This window comes from Phascolarctos cinereus, unplaced genomic scaffold, assembly GCF_003287225.1.
Source record: "Phascolarctos cinereus isolate Bilbo 61053 unplaced genomic scaffold, phaCin_HiC Scaffold_4;HRSCAF=312, whole genome shotgun sequence".
NCBI classification, from domain to species: Eukaryota; Metazoa; Chordata; class Mammalia; order Diprotodontia; family Phascolarctidae; genus Phascolarctos; species Phascolarctos cinereus.
Genome location: NW_027555847.1, coordinates 501,149,243 through 501,170,594, shown reverse-complemented (window position 1 = coordinate 501,170,594; position 21,352 = coordinate 501,149,243). Strand labels below are relative to the sequence as shown.

At 35.5% G+C, this 21,352-nt stretch overlaps 1 protein-coding gene across 3 annotated transcripts in view; it reads right to left on the bottom strand.

Annotated features, from left to right (window-relative positions):
* The window catches only part of OSBPL1A (oxysterol binding protein like 1A), a 286,161-nt gene that overhangs the window by 158,897 nt on the left and 105,912 nt on the right, over positions 1–21,352 (bottom strand). For all 3 annotated transcript variants that reach the window (XM_078153459.1, XM_020968688.2, XM_078153458.1), the window contains exon 15: positions 13,588–13,694. In XM_078153459.1, the coding sequence (XP_078009585.1) occupies positions 13,588–13,694 (107 nt within the window). The remainder of the gene's footprint in view (positions 1–13,587; positions 13,695–21,352) is intronic.

Here is a 21,352-nt window from a genome sequence, read left to right as displayed (position 1 = left end):
CACCTACAGCCCCACCCCTTTTAAAAGTCAAAACAATCCTCTCCAACCCCTCCCTTTGGCGGGGAAGAAAACTGCTTTGCTCTTATTTAACAGGACACACCAGTTAGACATGCTGAGAACCTTTTGCAAATATCTTTTTACTTACAGATACCTTTATACAGCATTTGAGCCAACTTTCTGAATAAACAAATGTCATTTGTCTCCTCAGAAAAAATTAAGGTTCACCTAGATAAGAGTGTTGCTTATTAAAAATAAAACACTTGGATTCGGTAGGTTTGAAAGGCTGTTTCTTTGCCTCTAAGGTCAGGTTCCATCCATTCTTTAAGATACATACATACATGTATTACATTACATGACTGTATGTGGCCTCCCTCACTGGAATGTAAGCTTTTTGAGGGCAGGAGTTATTTTTTTGTTGTTGTTGTTTTAATCCACTAGCATTTAGCGAAGTATTTGACACTTCTCAGACACTTCATTAAATCCTTATTGATCGACTGATGCTGGCATAGTGAAAGATGGATCAAAGTTTGTGCATAACACAACAAACAATCAATGATCTGCTTAGGTTATAATTATACAGTACAGCAAAACCCGGGGTAAAAGAAGAAAGGACGAACAACTTTCAAACACTCATGAAAATCTTTCTAAACATTATCAGGGTACTTTGTTGCCATTATGGATACTCCATAGAGCCTACTATTGAATCTTTCTCTGGTAACTGAAGTACTTCCAGCATCTCAAGGGTCATTACTGTAAACACAAATAAAAAAAATAGGTTCTATAGATGCAGCTGCTGAAACTTGTATTGAAAGCATACCTAACCCTAAGGCTAGCTTTGCTAAACTTTTTTTTTAATCTCTTTTTTATTTTTTGTTTCAAGAAATAGCTCTTAGCTCAGGAGTGATTGAAAAACATTCTGAAATGAGTCATGTAAAAACAAAAGATATCAATAAAAACTTAAGAAAAAACCTAAAGAATGTAGAGTGACCCCATGATTTAATCCAAGAATAGTACCCAACTAAAGGCCTTGAACATATTAAGCACTTAATGTCTGTTGAAATGAATTGATACCTGGATCTATTTTCTTGTCATTTATCTATATTCCTAAAACATAAAAAGTGAACTGAACAGAGTGTCATGCTTCTTTGTTTCCCTTAAGACCCTGCAAATTTGCATCTTAGGAAATCCAAGTATGAGTTCCATTCATAAAATTAATGACAGACTCCTGAATGAAGGCTGCAATCTCTTCTCCAAGTAGTAATCTTAAAGTTTTTTCACATTAAATGGAGCAACAGTTTTTTATTAGGATTCTGATTGTGCTAAACTAGTTTAGAAACATTCAGTTAAACATCTTCAGTAAGTGTCTATCATGTGTAATCTGCAGAATAAAGATACGATACAAATCTTGTCCTCAAAAAGCTTGCAATATAAAATATTAAACAAATTATAGTTTTTAACAAGTAGTATTTTTGAAATAATACAATCTTTTATTAAGCACCTACTATGTGCCAGGCACTATGCTAAGCACTGGGAATACAAAAAGAGGCAAAGACAGTCCTCAGCCTCAAGGAGATCACAATTTAATGGGGGAAACAGCAAGCAAACAAATAGGTACAAAGAAGCTTTATGCAGGATAAACAGGAAATAATTAAAAGAGGGAAGGTACTAGAATTAAAAGGGTTTGGGAAAGACTTCCTGTAGAAGATGCTATCTTAGGACAGCTTTGAAGGAAGCCAGTAGACAGAAATGAAGAGGGAGAGTATTCCAGGCATGGGGATAGCCAGAGAAAATGCTTAGTGCCAAGAAACACAAAAGTGTCTGGGAAACATCAAGGAGGTCAGTGTCACTGGACTGAGGATTACTTGGCAAAGAGTAAAGTGCAAGAAAACTACAAAGTTGAGGGGGTAGGGAGTGAGGTTTAGATTATAAAGGGCCTTGAATTCCAAACAGGATCTTGTATTTGATCCTAGAGGTGATAGGGAGCACTGGAGTTTACTGAACTGAGAGGCAGCATGGTGTGGTATGGTATAACATGGTCCACCTGTGCTTTCAAAAAACCTCTTTGGCAGCTGAATGGAGGATGGATTGGAGTGGCAAAATGAAAAAATGCTCCAAATCACTAATAATTAGAGGAATACAAATTAAAACAACTGAAGTTCCACTTCACACCTATCACCTGGCAACACTGAGAAAAAAGGAAATGACAAAAGTTGGAGGTACTGAGGGAAAAGTCACATTGATGTACCTCTGGTGGAGCTGTGAACTAGCCATTCTAGAAAGCAATTTGGGACTGTCCCAAAAGTTATTATGTATGTGTATATATATATATATATATATATATTCTTTGACCTACCAAATACCACCTCAAAGGTCTACACCTCAAAAAAGAGATCAAAGAAAGAAGAAAAGGTTTTACATGTCAGAAAATATTTTAACAGTTCTTTTTGTGGTGACATCTAGAAATCAGGGGGCTACCCATAAACTGGGGAATGGCTGAACAAATTATGACATATGAATGTAATGGAATAGAATTGTTTCAAGAAATTTAGAGATAGTTTCAGAGAAACCCAAGAACACTTACATAGTGATTTGAAGTGAAGCAAGCAGAAAGAGAACAATTTATACTACGACACCAATATTTTCAAAATGAACAACTCTGAAAGACTAAGAAGTCTGATCAATGAAATGACAACCAAGATTTCAAAGGATGAAAGATAAATACTGCTACTCATCTCATGACAAATGATGCGGAATAAGACACACTGTTAGACATAGCCAATAGTCTCTTCCCCACCTTCCCCACAATGGGGGTGGGGAAAGAAGGAAGGAAGGTTGAAGGGTAAAAAAACCTGCTAATGTAAAAAAATAAATAATTTTAAAAAATAAAAGAGAAAGAGAAATTGAGGTTAAGTGTTAAACAACTTGCCCAAAGTCAAACTGACAATGTCAGAGCCAAGATTTTCTTTTTTCTTTTTTGTTGTTTTTTTTGGAGTCTTTTAGGGCATTTGGGGTTAAATGACTTGCCCAAGGTCACACAGCTACTAAGTGTCAAGTGTTTGGTCTGAGGCCACATTCGAACTCAGGTCTTCCTGACTTCGGGGCTGGTGCTCTGTCCACTGCGCCACCTAGCTTCCCCTCAGAGCCAAGATTTTCAACTCAAATCCTAGGACTCCAAGTCCAGCTATAACCAGGTATGAAATAGCTCTAAGCACTACATTTCTCTCAAAAATAAAAGACAGCCCAGTAATGCTTTCTGTTGTCAAATCATAACTCTCTGCTCCCCATGGCCACTTCCAAATTCTCCCTGTAATCCCTCAGCAACTTCTCCTCCTTTGAGGTTTACTCTATCCAAATTCATCACCTGTTCCTGAACCTGGAAGACATTACTGGCAACTTAGTAACAGTTAAGTTCCATGCTTAGATCATAGTCTCACTCTTAACCAAAATTACTGACCTCATATTAAGAACTTCAAAATACGTACTGATTTATCCTCAAACATTCTAACTTATGAGTTCCTCAATCTAATTAACTACCAGGACCTAAATCTTAAAATCTTCAGGTATACATAAGAAAGATCATATTTTTGATCTTCCATCACTCAAAAGAAAGTGTTTCACTGCCATGTTCAGGAACAAATCATCTTATCACATGTTCAGCTAAGAGCTTACCATATACCCGACCAAAGAAATTAAAGCTATTTACAGAGACCTCTAATATCATTCACCACTATCTTGTCTTTTACTCCAGTGGCACATGAAAAGGTGGCTATTCTTGCCAAAGCTAACTCCTCTATATGTACACTTGGTCCCAGGTAGTCTTGTCTTCTCCAGCAGATTTCCTCCATTATCATCATCATTCTCTAATCTTCAATCTCCCCCTATCTACTGGTATTCCTTCCATGCTACTACAAATATGCCAAATGTCCACATATTAAAAAAAAAATTCTCATTTGATCTGACCATCTGAAACTGATCTCTCCATTTAACTATATAACTGCCAAAAAGAATTGGAAATTGAGAGGATGCCCATCAATTGGGGAATGGCCAAGCAAGTTGTGGTATATTAATGTAATGGAATACTATTGTGCTATAAGAAATGATGAACAGGCTGACTTCAGAAAAACCTGTAAAGACTTATATGGTCCAATGCCGAGTGAAGTGAGCAGAACCAAGAGGACTTTGTACACAATAACAGCCATGTTATGCAATGACTAATATTGTTAAACTGAACCCTTCTCAGCATTATGAGGATCTAAGACATCTTCAGAAGCCTCGGAATGGAAAATGCTGTCCACATCCAAAGAAAGAACTATGGAAGTCAAATTGCTATCACTTATTTTTACCTTCTGTTGAGTTTTGTTTCATCTTTCTTGATGGTTCCTCCTATTCGTTTTAATTTTTACTTACAACTTCACTAATGTGAAAATATGTTTAATGGGTATGTAAATGTAAAGCCTATATCAGATTGTGTGCTGTCTTGGGGAAGGTGGGGGGGGGAGGAAGGGGGAGAAAAATTTCCAACTCAAAAGCATATGGAAGTGATTGTTGATAAATCAAATTAATAAAATTATAAAAAAACTATATAACTGCCAAATCTGATACATTTTTCTCAATCCTCTTCCTTCTTGACAGGTCTACAGCATTAAACACTGTAGATCACCATCTCTTCTGTATGTTATCTTCTCTCTGCTTTTCAATGACATTGCATTCCCTTGGTGCTCCTCCTACTTGTCTGACCACTCCTCCTTAGCCTCTAACTAGATCTTAATCCATGAAACACTCATTAGTGTCCCCCAATACACTATCCAGGCCCTCTTCTCTTTAATTACTCTATGCACTCATTAGATGATCTTATCAGTTTCCCAAGGGTTCAATGATTATCTATATTCAAATAATGACCAGATCTATATCTAGCACAACTTCTATCCAAAGCACCAGTCCTGCATTACCAGTTGCCTGTTGAATATTTTTGTTTTTGTTTTTGTTTTTTGGGGTTTTTTCCCAGGCAACTGGGGTTAAGTGACTTGCCCAGGGACACACAGGTAGTAAGTGTCAAGTGTTTGGTCTGAGGTCAGATTTGAACTCAGGTCATCCTGACTTCAGGGCCAGTGCATTATCCACTATCCTAGCTGCCCACCTGCTGAATATTTTGAATTGGATGCCCAATAGGCATTTTAAACTCAAAAGGTCCAAAAGAGAACTCATATTGTTCTTTTCCCTCAAAACTACTCCTATTTTTATCAAGGGCTGATGTCGTTCAGTTGTTTCAGTCATGTCCAACTCTTCATGACCCCATTTGGGATTTTCTTGGCAAAGATACTGAAGTGGGTTGCCATTTCTTTCTCCAACTCATTTTACAGGTGAGAAAACTGAGACAAACAGGGTGTAGTGACTTGCCCAGGATCACATTGCTAGTTAAGAGTTTGAGGTCAGATTTGAACTCAGGAAAATGAGTCTCACTGACTCCAGGCCCAGCACTCTATATACTGTGCCACCTAGTTGCCTTTTATCAAGGGCACCATCTTCTAAAGCCCATTCCCTATTTCTATATCAAGGGTACTGCTATCATCTCAGGCACTTAGGCTTTTACATCCTCACTCTCGTTCACCCCAAAAGTCTAATCTACTGCCAAATTTGATTTTCCAATATTCACATAGCCATGACCCTAATTCAAGCTGTCATAATCTCTCACCTGAGCTATTATGATATTCTACTACTATATGGTATCATTGCCCAAGTCTATCCTCATTCTGTTTTTTTATTTAATTTTTTTAATAAAAAAACCTTATTACAAACAAACAAAACAAATTTCTCCATTGATCACGTCTAAAAGAATATATATGTATATTTGTATACATATGTGCACACAGATATGAAGATGTCAATAAATACATGTACACATTTATAGCTATATAACTATATTTGTATTCTGAGTCTTTCATCTTCCTATCATGAGGTGAATAGCATGTTTCATCCTGTTTTTGGTTGAGTTGTTTCAGCTATGTTCAACTCTTTGTGACCCCATTTTGAGGTTTTCTTGGCAAAGATACTGGAGCGGTTTGCTATTTCCTTCACTTCCTCATTTTATAGATGAGAAAAGAGAGGGAAACAGGGTTAAGTGACTTGCCCGTGGTCACACATCTAGTAAGTGTCTGAGGCCAGATTTGAACTCATGAAAATGAGTCTTCCTGATTGCAAGCCCAGTGCTCTATCTACTGTGCCACTTAGATGCCCTGTTTCATTATTAGTCCTCTGAAAAAATGGCTGGATATTATACAGCTCAGAAGTCTTAAGTCTTTCAAAACGATATGTCTTTACAATATTGATGTTGTTTAGTCATGTCCAAATCTTTGTGACCCTGTGGACAATACTGTGTATGGGGTTTTCTTGGCAAAGATACTGGAGTGTTCACCTTTTCTTTCTTCTGTGAATTAAGGCAAAAAGAGGTTAAGTGACTTGCCCAGGCTCACACAGCTAGAAAGTGTCTGAGGCTGAATCTGAACCCATGTCTTCCGAACTCCAGGCCTGGGCCACCTAGCTGCCTGCTACAATACTGTGGTCAAGTATAAACTGTTCACCTGTTTCTGTTCACTTCATTCTGCATTAATTCACATGGACCTTTCCAAGTTTTTTGGGAACCAGCCCCTTCATCATTTCTTATAGTACAATAGTGTTTCATCACATTCATATACTATAACTTGTTCACTCATTCCCCAAATGATGGGCACCCCCTAAGATTCCAATTCCTTACCATCTCAAAAAGAGAGATAAATGTATACATCTTTCCAATTTTGTTATGAACAGGACTAATATACAACCTTTAATCTATCATTCCTAAAACTCCCTTTTTTCCTTTCTATTTCCCTCTTGAGTGAAATGTAATTCTATACTGAACTATGTATATGTATTCTTCCCTCTCTCCTTTGACTAATACAGATAGGAGTGAGGATCAAGTATAAGCCACTAACCTTATTCATTCTTTCTTGTTTGTATAGACTTCTACCCGCCCATTCTAAGGTTTCCTTTCCTTTTTCCCCAAAGGCATTCCTATTACCTTCCCTTTCCACTTTCTAAAAATTCAATTTTATTTTCTTTTTGGTTCCGTATTCTCTCCCTCCCTTCCCTACCTCTGAACACATTAAGATAGCAAAAACAAAACACAACAAACAAAAGAACCCAAGACTCATTACAAGTATGTACAGTTATGCAAAATAAACTGCTGCACTAGCTATGTCCAAGAGAAAAAAGAAAGAAAAATATATACTTCAATTTGGACTCTGAGTCCATCACCTCCCTGGAGGTAAATTTCATTATGACTCTTTGGAATCATGGTTGTTCACTCTGCTGATCAAAGTTTCTAAGTCTTTCAAAATCAATTATCTTTAGATTATTTTTGTTGTTGTACAATTTTTTTCTCCTGGTTCTGCTCACTTTGTGTTCCATCAGTTCATGCAAGTCTTGCCAGGTTCTCCCTTTACCACTTCTTACAACTCAACAGGATGTTATTATATTCATATACTCCAAACTTGTTCAGCCACTCCACAACTGGTGGGCTCCCCCACAGTTTCCAATTCTTTTACACTACAAAAAGAGCTTCTATAAATATTTTTGTACATATGACTCCTTTTACTTTTTCTTTGACATCTCTGGGATATAAAATTAGTAGCAGCATTGCTGGGTCCAAAGTTTAACAGATTTTTGGGCATAGTTTCTAAATGCTTTCCAGAACAGCAGCTGGATTAGTTCACAGCTCCACATTAAAATATCTGTTTTCCCACAGGCCCTCCAGCATTTATCATTTTCCTTTTTGTCAAATTAGCCAATCTAATGTGTGTATCATAGAGTTGTTTGAATTTGTGTTTTTCTAATTATTAATAATCCAGAGCACTTTAAAAATATGGCTCTTGATAAGCTTGGATTTCTTCCTTTGAAAATGTTCTATTCGTATTCTTTGAACCTTTACAAAATGGGCAATGGCTTTTAGTCTTATAAATTTGAATAAGTTTATATGTATATACATATAATCTTAGAAATAAGACCTTTATTAGAGAAACTTAGAACAATCATCCTTTTCCCAAATTCCTGCTTCTCCTAATTTTAGACACATGAGTTTTGTTTAGGCAAAAACTTGTTAACTGTACGTAATCAAGATTGTATATGTGAATATCAATGTCTTTTTTGGTCATGAGCTCTTCACCTATCCATAGATTTGAGAGGTAATGTCTTCCAATGCCTCTCTAATCTGCTTATGACATCAACCTTTGTGTGCAAATTACACTCATTTGGAGTTTTTTCTAGTATGTAGTGTCAGATGTTGGTCTATACCTCGTTTCAACCAGACTACTTTCCAGTTTTCCTAACAGGTTTTGTCAAATAGTGATTCTTGTACCAGTTATTCATCAAACACCAGGGTGCTACAATCATGTGCTTCTGTACACTATGTAACTAGTTTAATTTCTTCCTTTCTAGGACCACACTTTTGATGATTATGGCTTTGTGGTAAAGTCTGAGATCAGATACCACTTAGCCCCCTCCCTTCCCATTTTTATTCATTGATTCCATTAATATACTTAACCTTTACAAACCTAAATAAATTTTACTTATATAAAGAGTATTTTAAAATTGTGTTCCTATAGTTCTTGAATGCATCTTGGTAGGTAGACTCCTAAGTATTTTATACTCTCCTTAATTACTTCAAATAAAATTTCTGTTTCTATACCTACTGGACTTTGTTGTTAATATTCAGAAATGCTGATGATTTCTGTGGGTTTAATTTATATCCTGCAACTTTGATGAAGTTGTTAATTGTTTTACTTAATGTTTTTAGTTCACTTTTGGAGTTTTCTAAATAAGCTATTATATTACCTGTAAAACATAATAGGGAAAGCTAGATGGTAGAGGGCATAGAGCACTGGCACTGGAGTCAGAAGGACCTGAGTTCAAATCTGGCCTCAGACACATGATACTCACTAGCTGTGTGACCCTGGGCAAGTCACTTAACCCCACTGCCTCACAAAAAAACAAAACAAACAAAAAAACAAAACAATGTTTTTGTTTACTCTACGTATATGCTTATTCCTTTAATTTCGGGGTAATTATCAGTTGTCTTGACCTATGTCTTGTTCCTGAACTCCAATGACTCTGGAGGAGTGAGGCTAATGACCTTGCACAGCTCTGCCTCACATAAATCCAATTCACTTGCAAGTCAAGAGCTCATCCTCCTGATGTCATTGGCCCACTTCAAGAATGATGAACAACAATTCCTTTAATTTCCTTTTTTTTCTCTTATTGCTATAGCTCATATTTCTAGTAGCCTGCTGAACAGTAATGTTAATAACAAAAATGCTTTAACCTTTCATCATATTAGAAAGGCTTATCCCCATTATAGATAATGCTAGCTCTTACTTTTAGATATATACTACCTATCCTATATGTTCTAATTTTTTTTAACAAGCATGGTTGCTGTATTCTAACAAAACTTTTTTCAGCATCTATTGAAATAATCATATGATTTTTGGTTTTTGTTATTAACACTGTCAATTATGTTTATAATTTTTCTAATGTTGAACTAGCCTTGTATTCTTAGTATAAATCTAGCCTGGTCATAATGTATGATCATGGGTTATATATTAGTTCAAAATTTTTGCATCAATATTCATTAGGTAAATGGTTGATAGTTTTCTTGATCTGTTTTGACTTTTCCTAGTGTAAATATAAGGGCTATTTTTGCATCATAGAAGGAATTTTGTGGCACTCCTTTATGTATTTTTAAATAGTTTATGTAGTATTAAAATTATCCTTCAAATGTTGGGTAGAATTTGCATTTAAATCCATAAGGTCCTGGGTTGTTCTCTGAAAGTTCATTTATGGATTTTTCAATTTCTTTTTTTCTAAGTTAAGGTTATTTAAGTGTTCTATTTTCTATTCTGTTAATGTAGGCTATTTATGTTTTTGTAAATTTTCATCTATTTTATTTAGATCATCAGTTTTTATTGGCATATAGTTGGGTAAAACTGCTCCTAACAATTTTTATTCCTTCTTCATTACGTATAAACTCACTTTTTCATTTTTGATGGTGGTAATTTGATTTTCTTCTTTTAAATCAAACTAGCTAATGGCTTACCTATTTTATAGGGGTTTTTTTCCAAATAAAGAGCTCCTAGGTTTATTTATTAGTTCAATGGTTTTTGCTTTTTACTTTCAATTTTCTTAATCTCTCCTTTGATAAATAAAGATTTCTATTTTAGTGTTTCATTAAGGAGATTTTAACTAATTGGTTTTATAGTATTTTATACACATGACATATTCAGTGATCTGCTCTTTCTCTCTTTTATTTAAAAAGTAGTTTAAAGATAAAAAATTTACCCTAAGTATTGTTTTGGCTGGGTATCATGAAGTCTGGTATGTACCTTTATTGTTGTCATTAATTTTCATGAAATTATTATTTCTATGAATTGTTCTTCAAACCACCCATTCTTTAGGATTAAGCTATTTAGTTTCTAATTAACTTAAACTTTGCTTCAAAAGCCCTTTACTGAATAATATTATAGCATTATTATCAATAAAAGATACATTTAGTATTACTGTTTTTCTGCATTTCTTTGTGTGATTTTTATGACCTAATAATGCATGGACAATTTTTGTGAATGTACCATGCACAGTTGATTAATCCTTTCTATTCCTGTTTGATGTTCTCCACAGCTCTATACCATCTAATTTTTTAAAAATTCTATTCAGGTTTTTAACTTCTTGTTTATTTTTGAGTTAGATTTATCTAGGACTGAGAGGTGATAAATTGAGGTCCCCTCCTCCTATTATAGTTTCGCTATTTATGTTTCCCTGTAAATCATTTAACTTTTCCTTTAAGAATGTAGATATTAAGGCCATTTGGGTCATACATTTAATATTGATATTAATATTGGTTTAATACTGATATTAATCCATTGTATGTTACCCTCCAGAAAAATGGAGTTTCCCTGTTTATCTCTTTTAATTTTTTTTCCTATTGCTTTTTCTGACATCAAGATTGCAACTTTTACCTTTTTTTTTTTACTTCAAATGAACTATAATGGATTCTGTTCCAGTCTCTTATTTTAACTCTGTATGGAATTCCATTTCAAATATGTTTCTTGTAAACAATATATTGAAAAAAAAATTCATTGTGGCCTTTGCTTTCCTGATCAGAACTCAAGTCTGGTGCATTTTTGAGACTGTTGAAAAGGGATAATGGGGAGCTAAGCTATAGGCAGCTGGAAGGCTCAGTGGATAGAGCACTGGGCTTGGAGTCAGGAATACCCAAGTTCAAATTTGACTTCAGACATTCACAAGCCGTGTGACCCTGGGCAAGTCAATTAACATCTGTTTACCTTAATTCAAGGGAGAGAGACATGGCAAACCACCCCAGTTTCTTTGCCAAGAAAACCCCATAAAGGGTCGTACACAACAAGGCTGTAAGGGGCCCTCAGTCAGCCATCTTGACTCCACCTCTTTCCGTTCTTCTCTTAAGATCATCAAGCCACAACAGAACTGCTCTCAGGCCTCTTGTTCCACTAGACCCCTTCTAAGACACATGATGACGAGAGGTTTCAGAGACAACACATACATCATCCCACCCATATTAGAATAAAAACAGTTTATATTTGTTTAGTCCTTTTTAATGTTTATTAGTGTTTACCCTTTAAATTTTTGTTTAAATTTAAACTTCAACAACTTTAAGCTTCAAAGCTCTTTGAAGCTTCTATGTAGTTCCACTCTTTTCATCAGAAATTCTTGGAAGTCCTCCATTTCATTACAGGGACATTATTTTCCTACACAATTATGCTCATTTTTGCTGACTAAGTTATTACTGTCCTCTGGATTATCGTATTCCAAGCTCTTCACTTCTAAATGTGATAAGTGCTAAGTCAGGTGGGGCCCGGACTGTGGATCCCTGATACTTAAATTTTTCTTTCTGACTTTTTTAAGCATTTTTTTTTCCTCTGACTTAGGAGCTAAGCTCTGGATTTTGGTTATCAAGTTCTTGGGAATTTTCATTTTGGAGTTTCTTTCAGGAATTAACGAGTGAATTCTATATGTACTTTGCTTTCTGGTTCTATGCTATCTTGGCAGTTTTCATCTAAGATTTCTTGAAATATGAAATACTGCATTCAAGCAGTTTAATGATTCTTACTTTTTTTCTCCTCAATCTCTTTTCCAGACCAGCTGTTTTTCCTATGAGATACCTCATATTTTCTTCTATATTTTCAGTCTTTTCACTTTGTTTTAATATTTCTTGTTGTTCATAAGGTCATTAGTTTCAATTTGGTCTATTCTAATTTTCAGGGAACTTAAGTTGGGCTAGCTTTTGTACATTTTGTGCCAAGCAGTTATTTCCATTTCCAATTCTTTCTTCAATAGCTCTCATTTCTTTTCCATGTTTTGTCCTCAAATACCCTCATTTTATTTAAAAAAAAAACATTTTTAGCTCTTTTTTTTCCAAATGCCTGCTTCATCTCTTCCAGGAATTCTAGATGAATTTGCCCCTGTGCTATGCTTTTCTTTGAACTTTGCTTTGTAGGTATTTTGTATATACCTAATTATGTATGTGATATCCAACCTGTTAGAATGGAAGCTCCTAAATGGAGCTATTTTTTTCTTTGTATTAGCACTTAGCAGAGTACCTGGCACAAAGTATGAGATTAATAAATGCCTCTTGATTGACTGTTTAATTATAACCACCTGTGAGCATAACCTGAGATGAATTAAAACAAACAAACCAGAAGAGTCTGCTAACTCTGTGATAGTAGCTTTGCCACTTAGGGACTCAGTCTCGTCATCTGTAAAATGAAGGGGTTAGACTAGGTCCTTATACTCCCAACACTGTATGAGTTTATGAGCTGCCAAAATCACCTAAGCTCTGACTGAGTTACTCTTCTGCTCAAAATCCTTCAGTGGTTCCTTACTGCCTCTAGGATGAAATATAGATTACAAAGCCTATTTAAGAACTTGGGAAATATGGAAAAGTTTCTATGAGGAAGAGTTAGATTCAGCCTCTCCACATCCTGGCTCTAACCTACCTTTCCAACCTAATTTTATATAATTACCCTTTACACAATGTATAATGTAGCCAAACTGAATTTCTAGGGGCAAACCTTATGATCCAAGCTATTCCCAAACCTGACATTTCATCTTCTTATTCTACACTGGGAGAATACTATACTTGAAATGCATTCTCTTCTCATCTTGTTCTTCCTTCAAGGCTAAGCTCAGGTATCTAACCCTTCCTCATAGAAACCTTTCCACATCTCCTAAGTTCTTAAAGCTTTCTCTCCTCAAATTCCTCAAAACAACGTTCCCCCGACCTCTCCTCCTCCCAGTTTCTGATTCAGATGAACAAGATGTTAAAAATTCACAGCACTACTTAAATTATGAAAAGCAAAACTTTCATTAATATTTTAGCTTTGGGGCTCTATAATAGGAGACTACAAATACATAACTTTGGGTTACTTGAAATACAATTCTCTCCTAGCACTAGGCATAAGAAATGTTGTCTAATCTGTTGATATAGGACCAAAATAATTTTGAGATAATTAGTATCAAAATACCTACCCCTTCTTGTTTGGTGAAGAGATCAAGACAATCATTCAAAGCTGCACAAGTTTCTCCAGAGGCTTCAGAGACAGCTTCAACTTTCTGAAGAAATGATGGAAGGATTTCTATAAATAAAAAAAGCAACAAAACTAATGGGATTTTAGCAACCCTGATGTTACACAAATAGCTTGAAATACTATTAATGTAATGCTGCCTTTGAACTATACTGAGCAAATTATACAGAGTCCATCATTATCATCAGTTATACTACTGATTGAGGACTGCACACTAGTTGTTGAGGAAGATACATACACACACACATATATACATATGTAGAGAGAGAGCTTATATAATCTTAAGCTTCATCTAAAAAGACATATTATCTAAAATGAAGGTGGAACTAGTACCACTACACTGCAGTAAAATCACATCTGGAATAACTATTAATTTCTGGGCACAGGTTTAAAAGGGTTTTAACAAAATGAAGAATATGTCAGAGAGGGAAACCATGACGTTGAGGTTAACAGGAGCTGTGCAACAGGAAGATCAAATAGAGATGTTTATTTGGAAAACACAATCAGGGAGCTACTGTCAATCCTCAACATTTGCACATTTAACTTTCACATCTTCAAGCATTCGTGTGATTTTATTAATAAGCTCATTTTCATTTTCACATTGGCAACCATGCACTTTCATGGCTATGCACAGCAGAGGAAAAAAATGAGAGCCACAATGCATGTAAGTTTGTGGAGCAACTGGTATCCTACTAGGTGCTTTATTGGTCTTGCTCATGCTACCATTGTAAAGTGAAGAGCTCCCTGTGCATTCAGAGTGTCAGAGACCTCACCAGTCTCAAAAGTCTTCCAACAGCAGCAACCAAAATACCAGCAACCTTTCCCTTGGTTTTCAGAGGAAGCCAAGGTAGAGAGGTATACAGCAATATAGTGCTGTCTGAAATTAACGGATTTTTTTTGTTTGTTTTTAAGTGAGATATTAACACAAAAGGCCACAGAATTCTAGGGAACTATTAGTGAGAAATAATATTTCACATGTTACCAACTTTATTTTGTGTTATTTCATGGTTACTGTGTTAGGAAAAGCATATATTAACAGAATTAATGTTTTGTTATAAAGACCTATATGTAGAAAAGTGTATTTTCATCAATGTCTAGCAAAAGTAGTTTTTGGTCGTTGCGAGAACCTAACCCCCTATTTCCCACAGGTCCAATGTATCAACATTTGCATTTTTGACTCTCACATCATTTTTAAGGACCTTTCCTCCCACAAAAACTGAAGCCTGACTGTATATAATAGTGTCTTCAAATACATATCCAAACGTCTATTATGTGAAAGAGTTAGACTTATTCTACCTGCTTCCAGAAAACATAACTATGAACAATGAATAAAAATTGGAAAGAAACAGGATAAGGTTGGATATAAAGAAAAACTGCCTAACAATGGATGGTTTGAGTTCAGGAATTCTGATATACAGTAGGACTAAAGCTGATCAGGTATCCATCCACACTAAGTCTAGAGCCAATATAGTAAAGCCCCTCGATGGAAGAGGGCCACCAAGACTGCCTAAGGAAAGAAGGAAGGAAAAAAACAAGCATTTGCTAAACACCTATTATGTGCCAAGCAGTGTGCTAAAGCACATTACAAATATCCCATTTGATCCTCACAACTCTGGAAGGTAGGTAGTGTTATGATCCCCATTTTATTTTACATTTAATAAAAACAAGGCTGACAGGTTAAGGGACTTGCCAGTGTCACACAGTTAGCTGGTGTCTAAGGCTGGATTTTAACTTAAGTTCTTCCTGATTCCAGGCCCAGAGCTCTGTATACTACAGAGCAACCTGGCATCAGTGGACTCAGACCCACAAGTGGGCAGGGAAGCAACATTCAGAGGCACTGAGTTTCCTCTTGGAAGGTCTAACATGAACTCCAGATGACCACTTATAGGATATGTCAGAGAAGGGATTCCTGTTCAGGAACAGAAGGCACAAAATGGCTTTACAGTCTCTTCCAAAACTGAGGCTCAGTGATAACACTATCTGCCATGTCTGCCATAAAAATATCTCTAATTCCCCCAAATAATCTATTTTCTCTGAGCTCTCATGAAACTTTGGTTACATTTCTCCTATGCATTTACCACAAACATTTAGTTATTTGTGCAGTGGATTATCTATTTTTCTAACTAGCTTATAAACTTCTTCAGAAATCATCATATTCACTTTTATATCGAACACAAATGCTTAATAAATATTTGTTAGAGTATATACCCCATCCCAATTATAAGCTTACATATTTCTATTTAATAATAAAATAATTTTAGGTTTTATCCTTAATAATGAATGAAATGTAGACTACAAAACAGATGAATTCCAAATAATGTTAAATATTACTTGATCCAACCTTATTATGAGTCATTCAAACACATCACAAAGGCTCCTTTAATATTTAGTAGTATAACAACAATTATAAGGCAAAAGGCCTGACCAGCCTTTTACCAGATAGATAGCAGAATGCTATGAACCAAATTATTAGATAAGATATGAGAAATAATTGACCAAAGTATGCCTTTAAGAAATTTGTAATGTAATCTAATAATTTATTTCCTAAGAGTTATGAGAATTAAAACTATGATTTTGATAATTCTTTTTTAAAAGACTTTAAAAAGCTGTACAAAAATAATAATGATAATAAACTTTAAGGTTTGCAAAGCATTTTACATATTATCACATTTGAATCTAACAATAACCCAGAGAGCTTGGTGCTATAATTATCCCCATTCTACAGATAAGGAAACTGAGATTGAGAGAAGTTAAAGTCTTGTCCAAGGTCACAGAGCTAGTAAGTTATTTGAGGAAATATTTGAATGCAAGTCTTCCCAACTCCAACACTCTATCTGCTATGCCAATTAGTTACCTATATAATCAAGCATTTAGTATAATGCAATACATATGATGAATATTTAATTATGAATTCCCTGAATAATGCATATATGCAATTTCAAAAAGCAGGCATAATTAGGATAGGGAAGGAGAATGGAATAAGCATTTATATAGTGTCTACTATGTGCTAGGCACTGTGCTGAGTACTATTTTTTTTAACAAATATTATCTCATTTGATCTTCACAATAGCCCTGTAAGATAGGTGCTATTATTATTCTAGTTTTACAGCTGAGGAAAACTGAGGCAAATAGAGAGTAAGTGATCTGCTGAGGGTCACAGAGCTAACAAGTATCTGAGGTTAGATTTGTACTCATATCTTCCTAACTGCAGGCCCAGCCCTCTATCTACTATCTGTTAGGAGTGCTTATGAGTTTCCAAATAAAGCACATGTGCTGCTAAAACAAACAGGTGACCTGGTTTTTTAATTTTTTTCTTTTTTGGTAATTTTTCTCAAGAACCTGAATTGGCAGAAAATTCCTAAGAAAAAATGACACAACAACAACTTTGTGGTCTAAAACTAGGCTAAAAAATTATGTAATCTCACTGAAGAGCTACAGTTCCCAAAAAACCACCACAAACAAATTTTATTAACAGAGCCTGGTGAGACCAATGTCTGATATAAACATCTAGCAGAAGACACAGGGTGCCTAACATTTGATATGATACTGTTTATACTTTGCTATTTAACAGAAAGAAAAACTGCTATAGGAAAGTACCTATAATAGATAAACACATTTTAGCCATTTAATAACTCACAACTATTTCTGCACATGTAAGTAAACAATTATTTTTATTGCAAGTTTACCCTGAAATCTGTAATTTTAAAAATTAACTTAAATGTATTTATTTACTTATTTAATTTTAAATAACTTTTTTTTTTAGTCAATTGGGGTTAAGTGATTTGCCCTGGGTCACACAGGTATTAAGTGTCTGAGGCCACATTTGAACTCTGATCCTCCTGACTCCCAACCCAGTGCTCTAACCATTAAGCCACCTAGCTGCCCCTAAAAATAACTTTTAAAAATATAAAAATTGCTTTATGACCTTTGTCTAAAATGCTCACATTTTAAAAGATATACTTGTCGGTCCTTAATGACAACAGGTTACACTTCAAATTTATGTTAACAGGATCTACAGAAAGTATATTTAGAGTTTCAACGCTCTTCAAAAAAAACTATGAAAGGGATATTTTATAAAATTAGATAAAAATAATTTTAAAATTGAATCATAGAATAAGAGAGCTAGAATATCAAGAAGAAAATGAAGAAAAGGTAGAGATGAAGAGGGAATAACAATTCCAGGCTTCAAGCTATGTTATAAAGTAGCAATCAATCAATCAGTAAACATGTTTAAATTAAGTGTCTACTATATGCCAGGCACTGTGCTAAGCGCTGAGAATACAAAAAAAGGAAAAAGACATCCCTGCCGTCAAAGAGTTTACAATCTAAAGAGAGACACAACATGAAAACAAGTATCAACAAAGCTTAGCTATAGGTAGGAAGGGAAGGCACTACGCAGAGCATTCCAGGCATGGGGGACACCCAGAGAGAATTCCCTGAGCAGAAAGACTGAATGTCTTATTAATGGAACAGCCATGTCACTAGAAGGAAGAGTACATCTCCAGGAGTACGGTATAAGAAGACTGGAAAGATAGGAGGGGGCTAGATTATGAATGGCTTTGAATGGCAAACAGCATTTGTATTTATTCCTGGAGGCAACAGAGAGCCACTGGAGTTTACTGACTATGGGGAAAGTGACATGATCTGACCTATGTTTTAGGAAAATCACTTTAATGGCTTAGGATGGATTGGAGTAAGGAGAGACTTGAGGCATGCAGACCCACTAGAAGTGTTGCAATAATCAAGGCATGAGGTAATCAAGGCCTGCACCAGAATGGTTTTAGAAAAGACTAATAAAATGGACAAACCTCTAGCTAATCTAAGTAAAAAGAATGAAGAAAATCAAATCAATAAAATAGCAAATGAGCAAGGTGATATCACAGCACAAGCAGAAGAAATTTAAAAAAAATCAGCTAACAAAACTTGTAACACAAAAGAAATAAAGGAATACCTTCAAAGGCATAAAATATCCATACTATCAGAAGACCAGACAGGGATCTTAAATAACTTAATCTCAGAAAAGGAAATAGTTCTATCTTCAAAGAAACTATCAAAGAAAAAATTTCTTGGACCTAACAGATTCAGAGGAGATTTTTGCCAAATTTTAAAAAACATTAGTACCCATACTTCACAAACTATCCTCAAAAATTAAGAATCCTACCAAAATTCTTTTTATGAGACAAATTTAAGTCCTAAGCCAGAAAAGGATAATACATAGAAAAAAAAAACTACAGACCAATACCATTAATGAACACTAATTCAAAAATTTTTAACAAAACCCTATCAGACTACAGTAATATGTCTAAGAAGTCAATTTAATTAAGTGGGATTTATACCAGGGAAACAATGATTGTAAAATATTTTAAAATCAACATAATTAATCAAATTAAAAAGCCAAAACATCCAAAACCATGTTATCATATCAACAGAAAAAAAAGCCTTTGACAAAGTACAATACTTTTACGCCAAAAACTCCGTAAAATATAAGACAAACTTTTGGAATTTAAAAAGCAAACATGATATATCAATGAAACAGGCAAGACAATGGAGAATCAGAAACAACTGAATTCAATAACTCAGTATTCGACATACTAGAAAACACAAATTACTTAGGAAAGGACTTTTTATTGGACAAAAACTGCTAGGAAAACCAAAAAACTATCTGGTAGAAAACAAGCTTAGACCAACTTACAGGGGTAGTTGAGGCCACATGTGGCTCTCTACGTCCTCAAGTGTAGCCCTTTCACTGAATCCAAACTTCACAGAACACAGAACTGCAGATTCTCCACCCCTGGACCAACATGTTACAAAATATTCCACAATAAATTCTAAATGGATATTTGACCTGACTACTAAAAGAGAACAGATTATACACCCTTCACAGTTGTGAGGTGGAGATGTATTTTTAACCATGAGATAAAGGCAAGTACAAAAGATTAAAAAATAGATAATTTTGATTATATGAAATTATAAAACTTCTGTACATACAAAATTAATGCATCTAGGTTAAAAAGGGAAGTGGTTAAATGGGGGAAAATTATAACAAACTAAGGACTTAGTATTCAAGATATATAGACAAATAAGAGATACACATATATCAATCAATCAATAAACATTTCATTAAGTGAATACTATCTGCTACAATATAGGACTGTGAGAGTTGAACTATAAGGAATGCTGAGTGCTGCGGAATTGATGCTTTCAAATTGTGGCGCTAGAGAAGACATTTGAGAGTCTTCTGAACAAAGAAGGTAAAGAAATTAATTCAGGCTATGCACTGGAAGGTCAAATACTGAAGCTAAAGCTTAAATACTTTGGCCACATAATAAGGAGACTGGACTCACTGGAAAAAGACCATGATGCTGGGAAAGATTGAAGGCAAAAGAAAAAGGGAATAGCAGAGAATGAGATGGATAGATAGTGTCATGGAAGCAATGAAACGTGAGCTTGGATAGACTTTGGGAGACAGTGGAAGATAGAAGGGTTTGCATGTACCCCATGGTGTACTGAGGAGTCAGACATAACTGAATAACTGAACAACAAATGTGCCAGACACTCTGCTAAGCACCAGGAATTCAAAAAGGGGCAAAAGATAGCCCCTGACTTCAAGGAATTTATAATCCAATGGAGGAGACAAGGAAACAAATATATAAAAGCAAGCTATATACAGGATAAATAGGAAAAAATTAAAAGGGAAAAAGCACTGGAATTAAGATGGGTTTAGGGAAGGCTTCCTGGGGAAGATGGGATTTTAGCTGAGATGTAAAGAAAGCCAGGGAGGTCAGTAGTTGTAGCAGTGGAGGAAGAGCATTTCAGGCAAGGAAAGATAGCCAGAGACAATGTCCAGAACTGAGAACTGGACAAATGCTCATTAGCCAATGGACTAATAACGGACCAGGGCTTCCTAAACTTTTTCCCCTTGCAACTCCTTTTTACATTTCAGCCGCGTTGTTGGCGTTGCACGGCATGAGGGCATGCATAGTGCAAACTGCGCATGCTATGTGCTCAGAACCAAGGCTGCAGTGAATTTGCACAATGCAACATGGGCAAGCTCTGCCAGAAACACCTTGGGTTCACTACATGTTTGATTTTTAATTAATTTTTTGTCTTACACATTCAAAAAACTATTACTGTTGCCAAATTTTTCATAATCCTATATGAGGTCATGACCCACAGTTTAAGAAGCACTGCTACAGACAATGGACTGGGACAATGGCCAATAGCCAGGACGCCAGTGTCATTGGACAAAAGAGTACAGGTTGGGGAGTAAGGTATAAGAAGCCGGGAAAAATAGGAGATGGCTAGGTTATGAAAGACTATGAATGACAGAATATTTTATATTAATTCCTGGAGGCAACAGGGAGCCACTGGAATTTTTTGAGTAAGAGTTACCTGTATTTTAGAAAGATCACTTTAGTGACTGAATGGAGAATGGACTGGAGTGGGGAGACACTTGAGTTAGGCAGGCCCACCAGCACGCTATTGCAGTAATCAAGGCATAAGGTGATGAGGGCCTGTACTAAAGTGGTGGCTGTGTCACAGGAGAGAAGGGGCATAATCAAGAGCTATTGCAAAGTTGCAACCAACAGGACTTGGCAACAGCTTGGATATGGAGAGTGAAAGATAGTGAGGAGTACATAATAACTTCTAGATTGCAAGCTGAAGGACTAGGAGGATGGTGTTGCTCTCTACTGTAAGAGGGAAGGTAG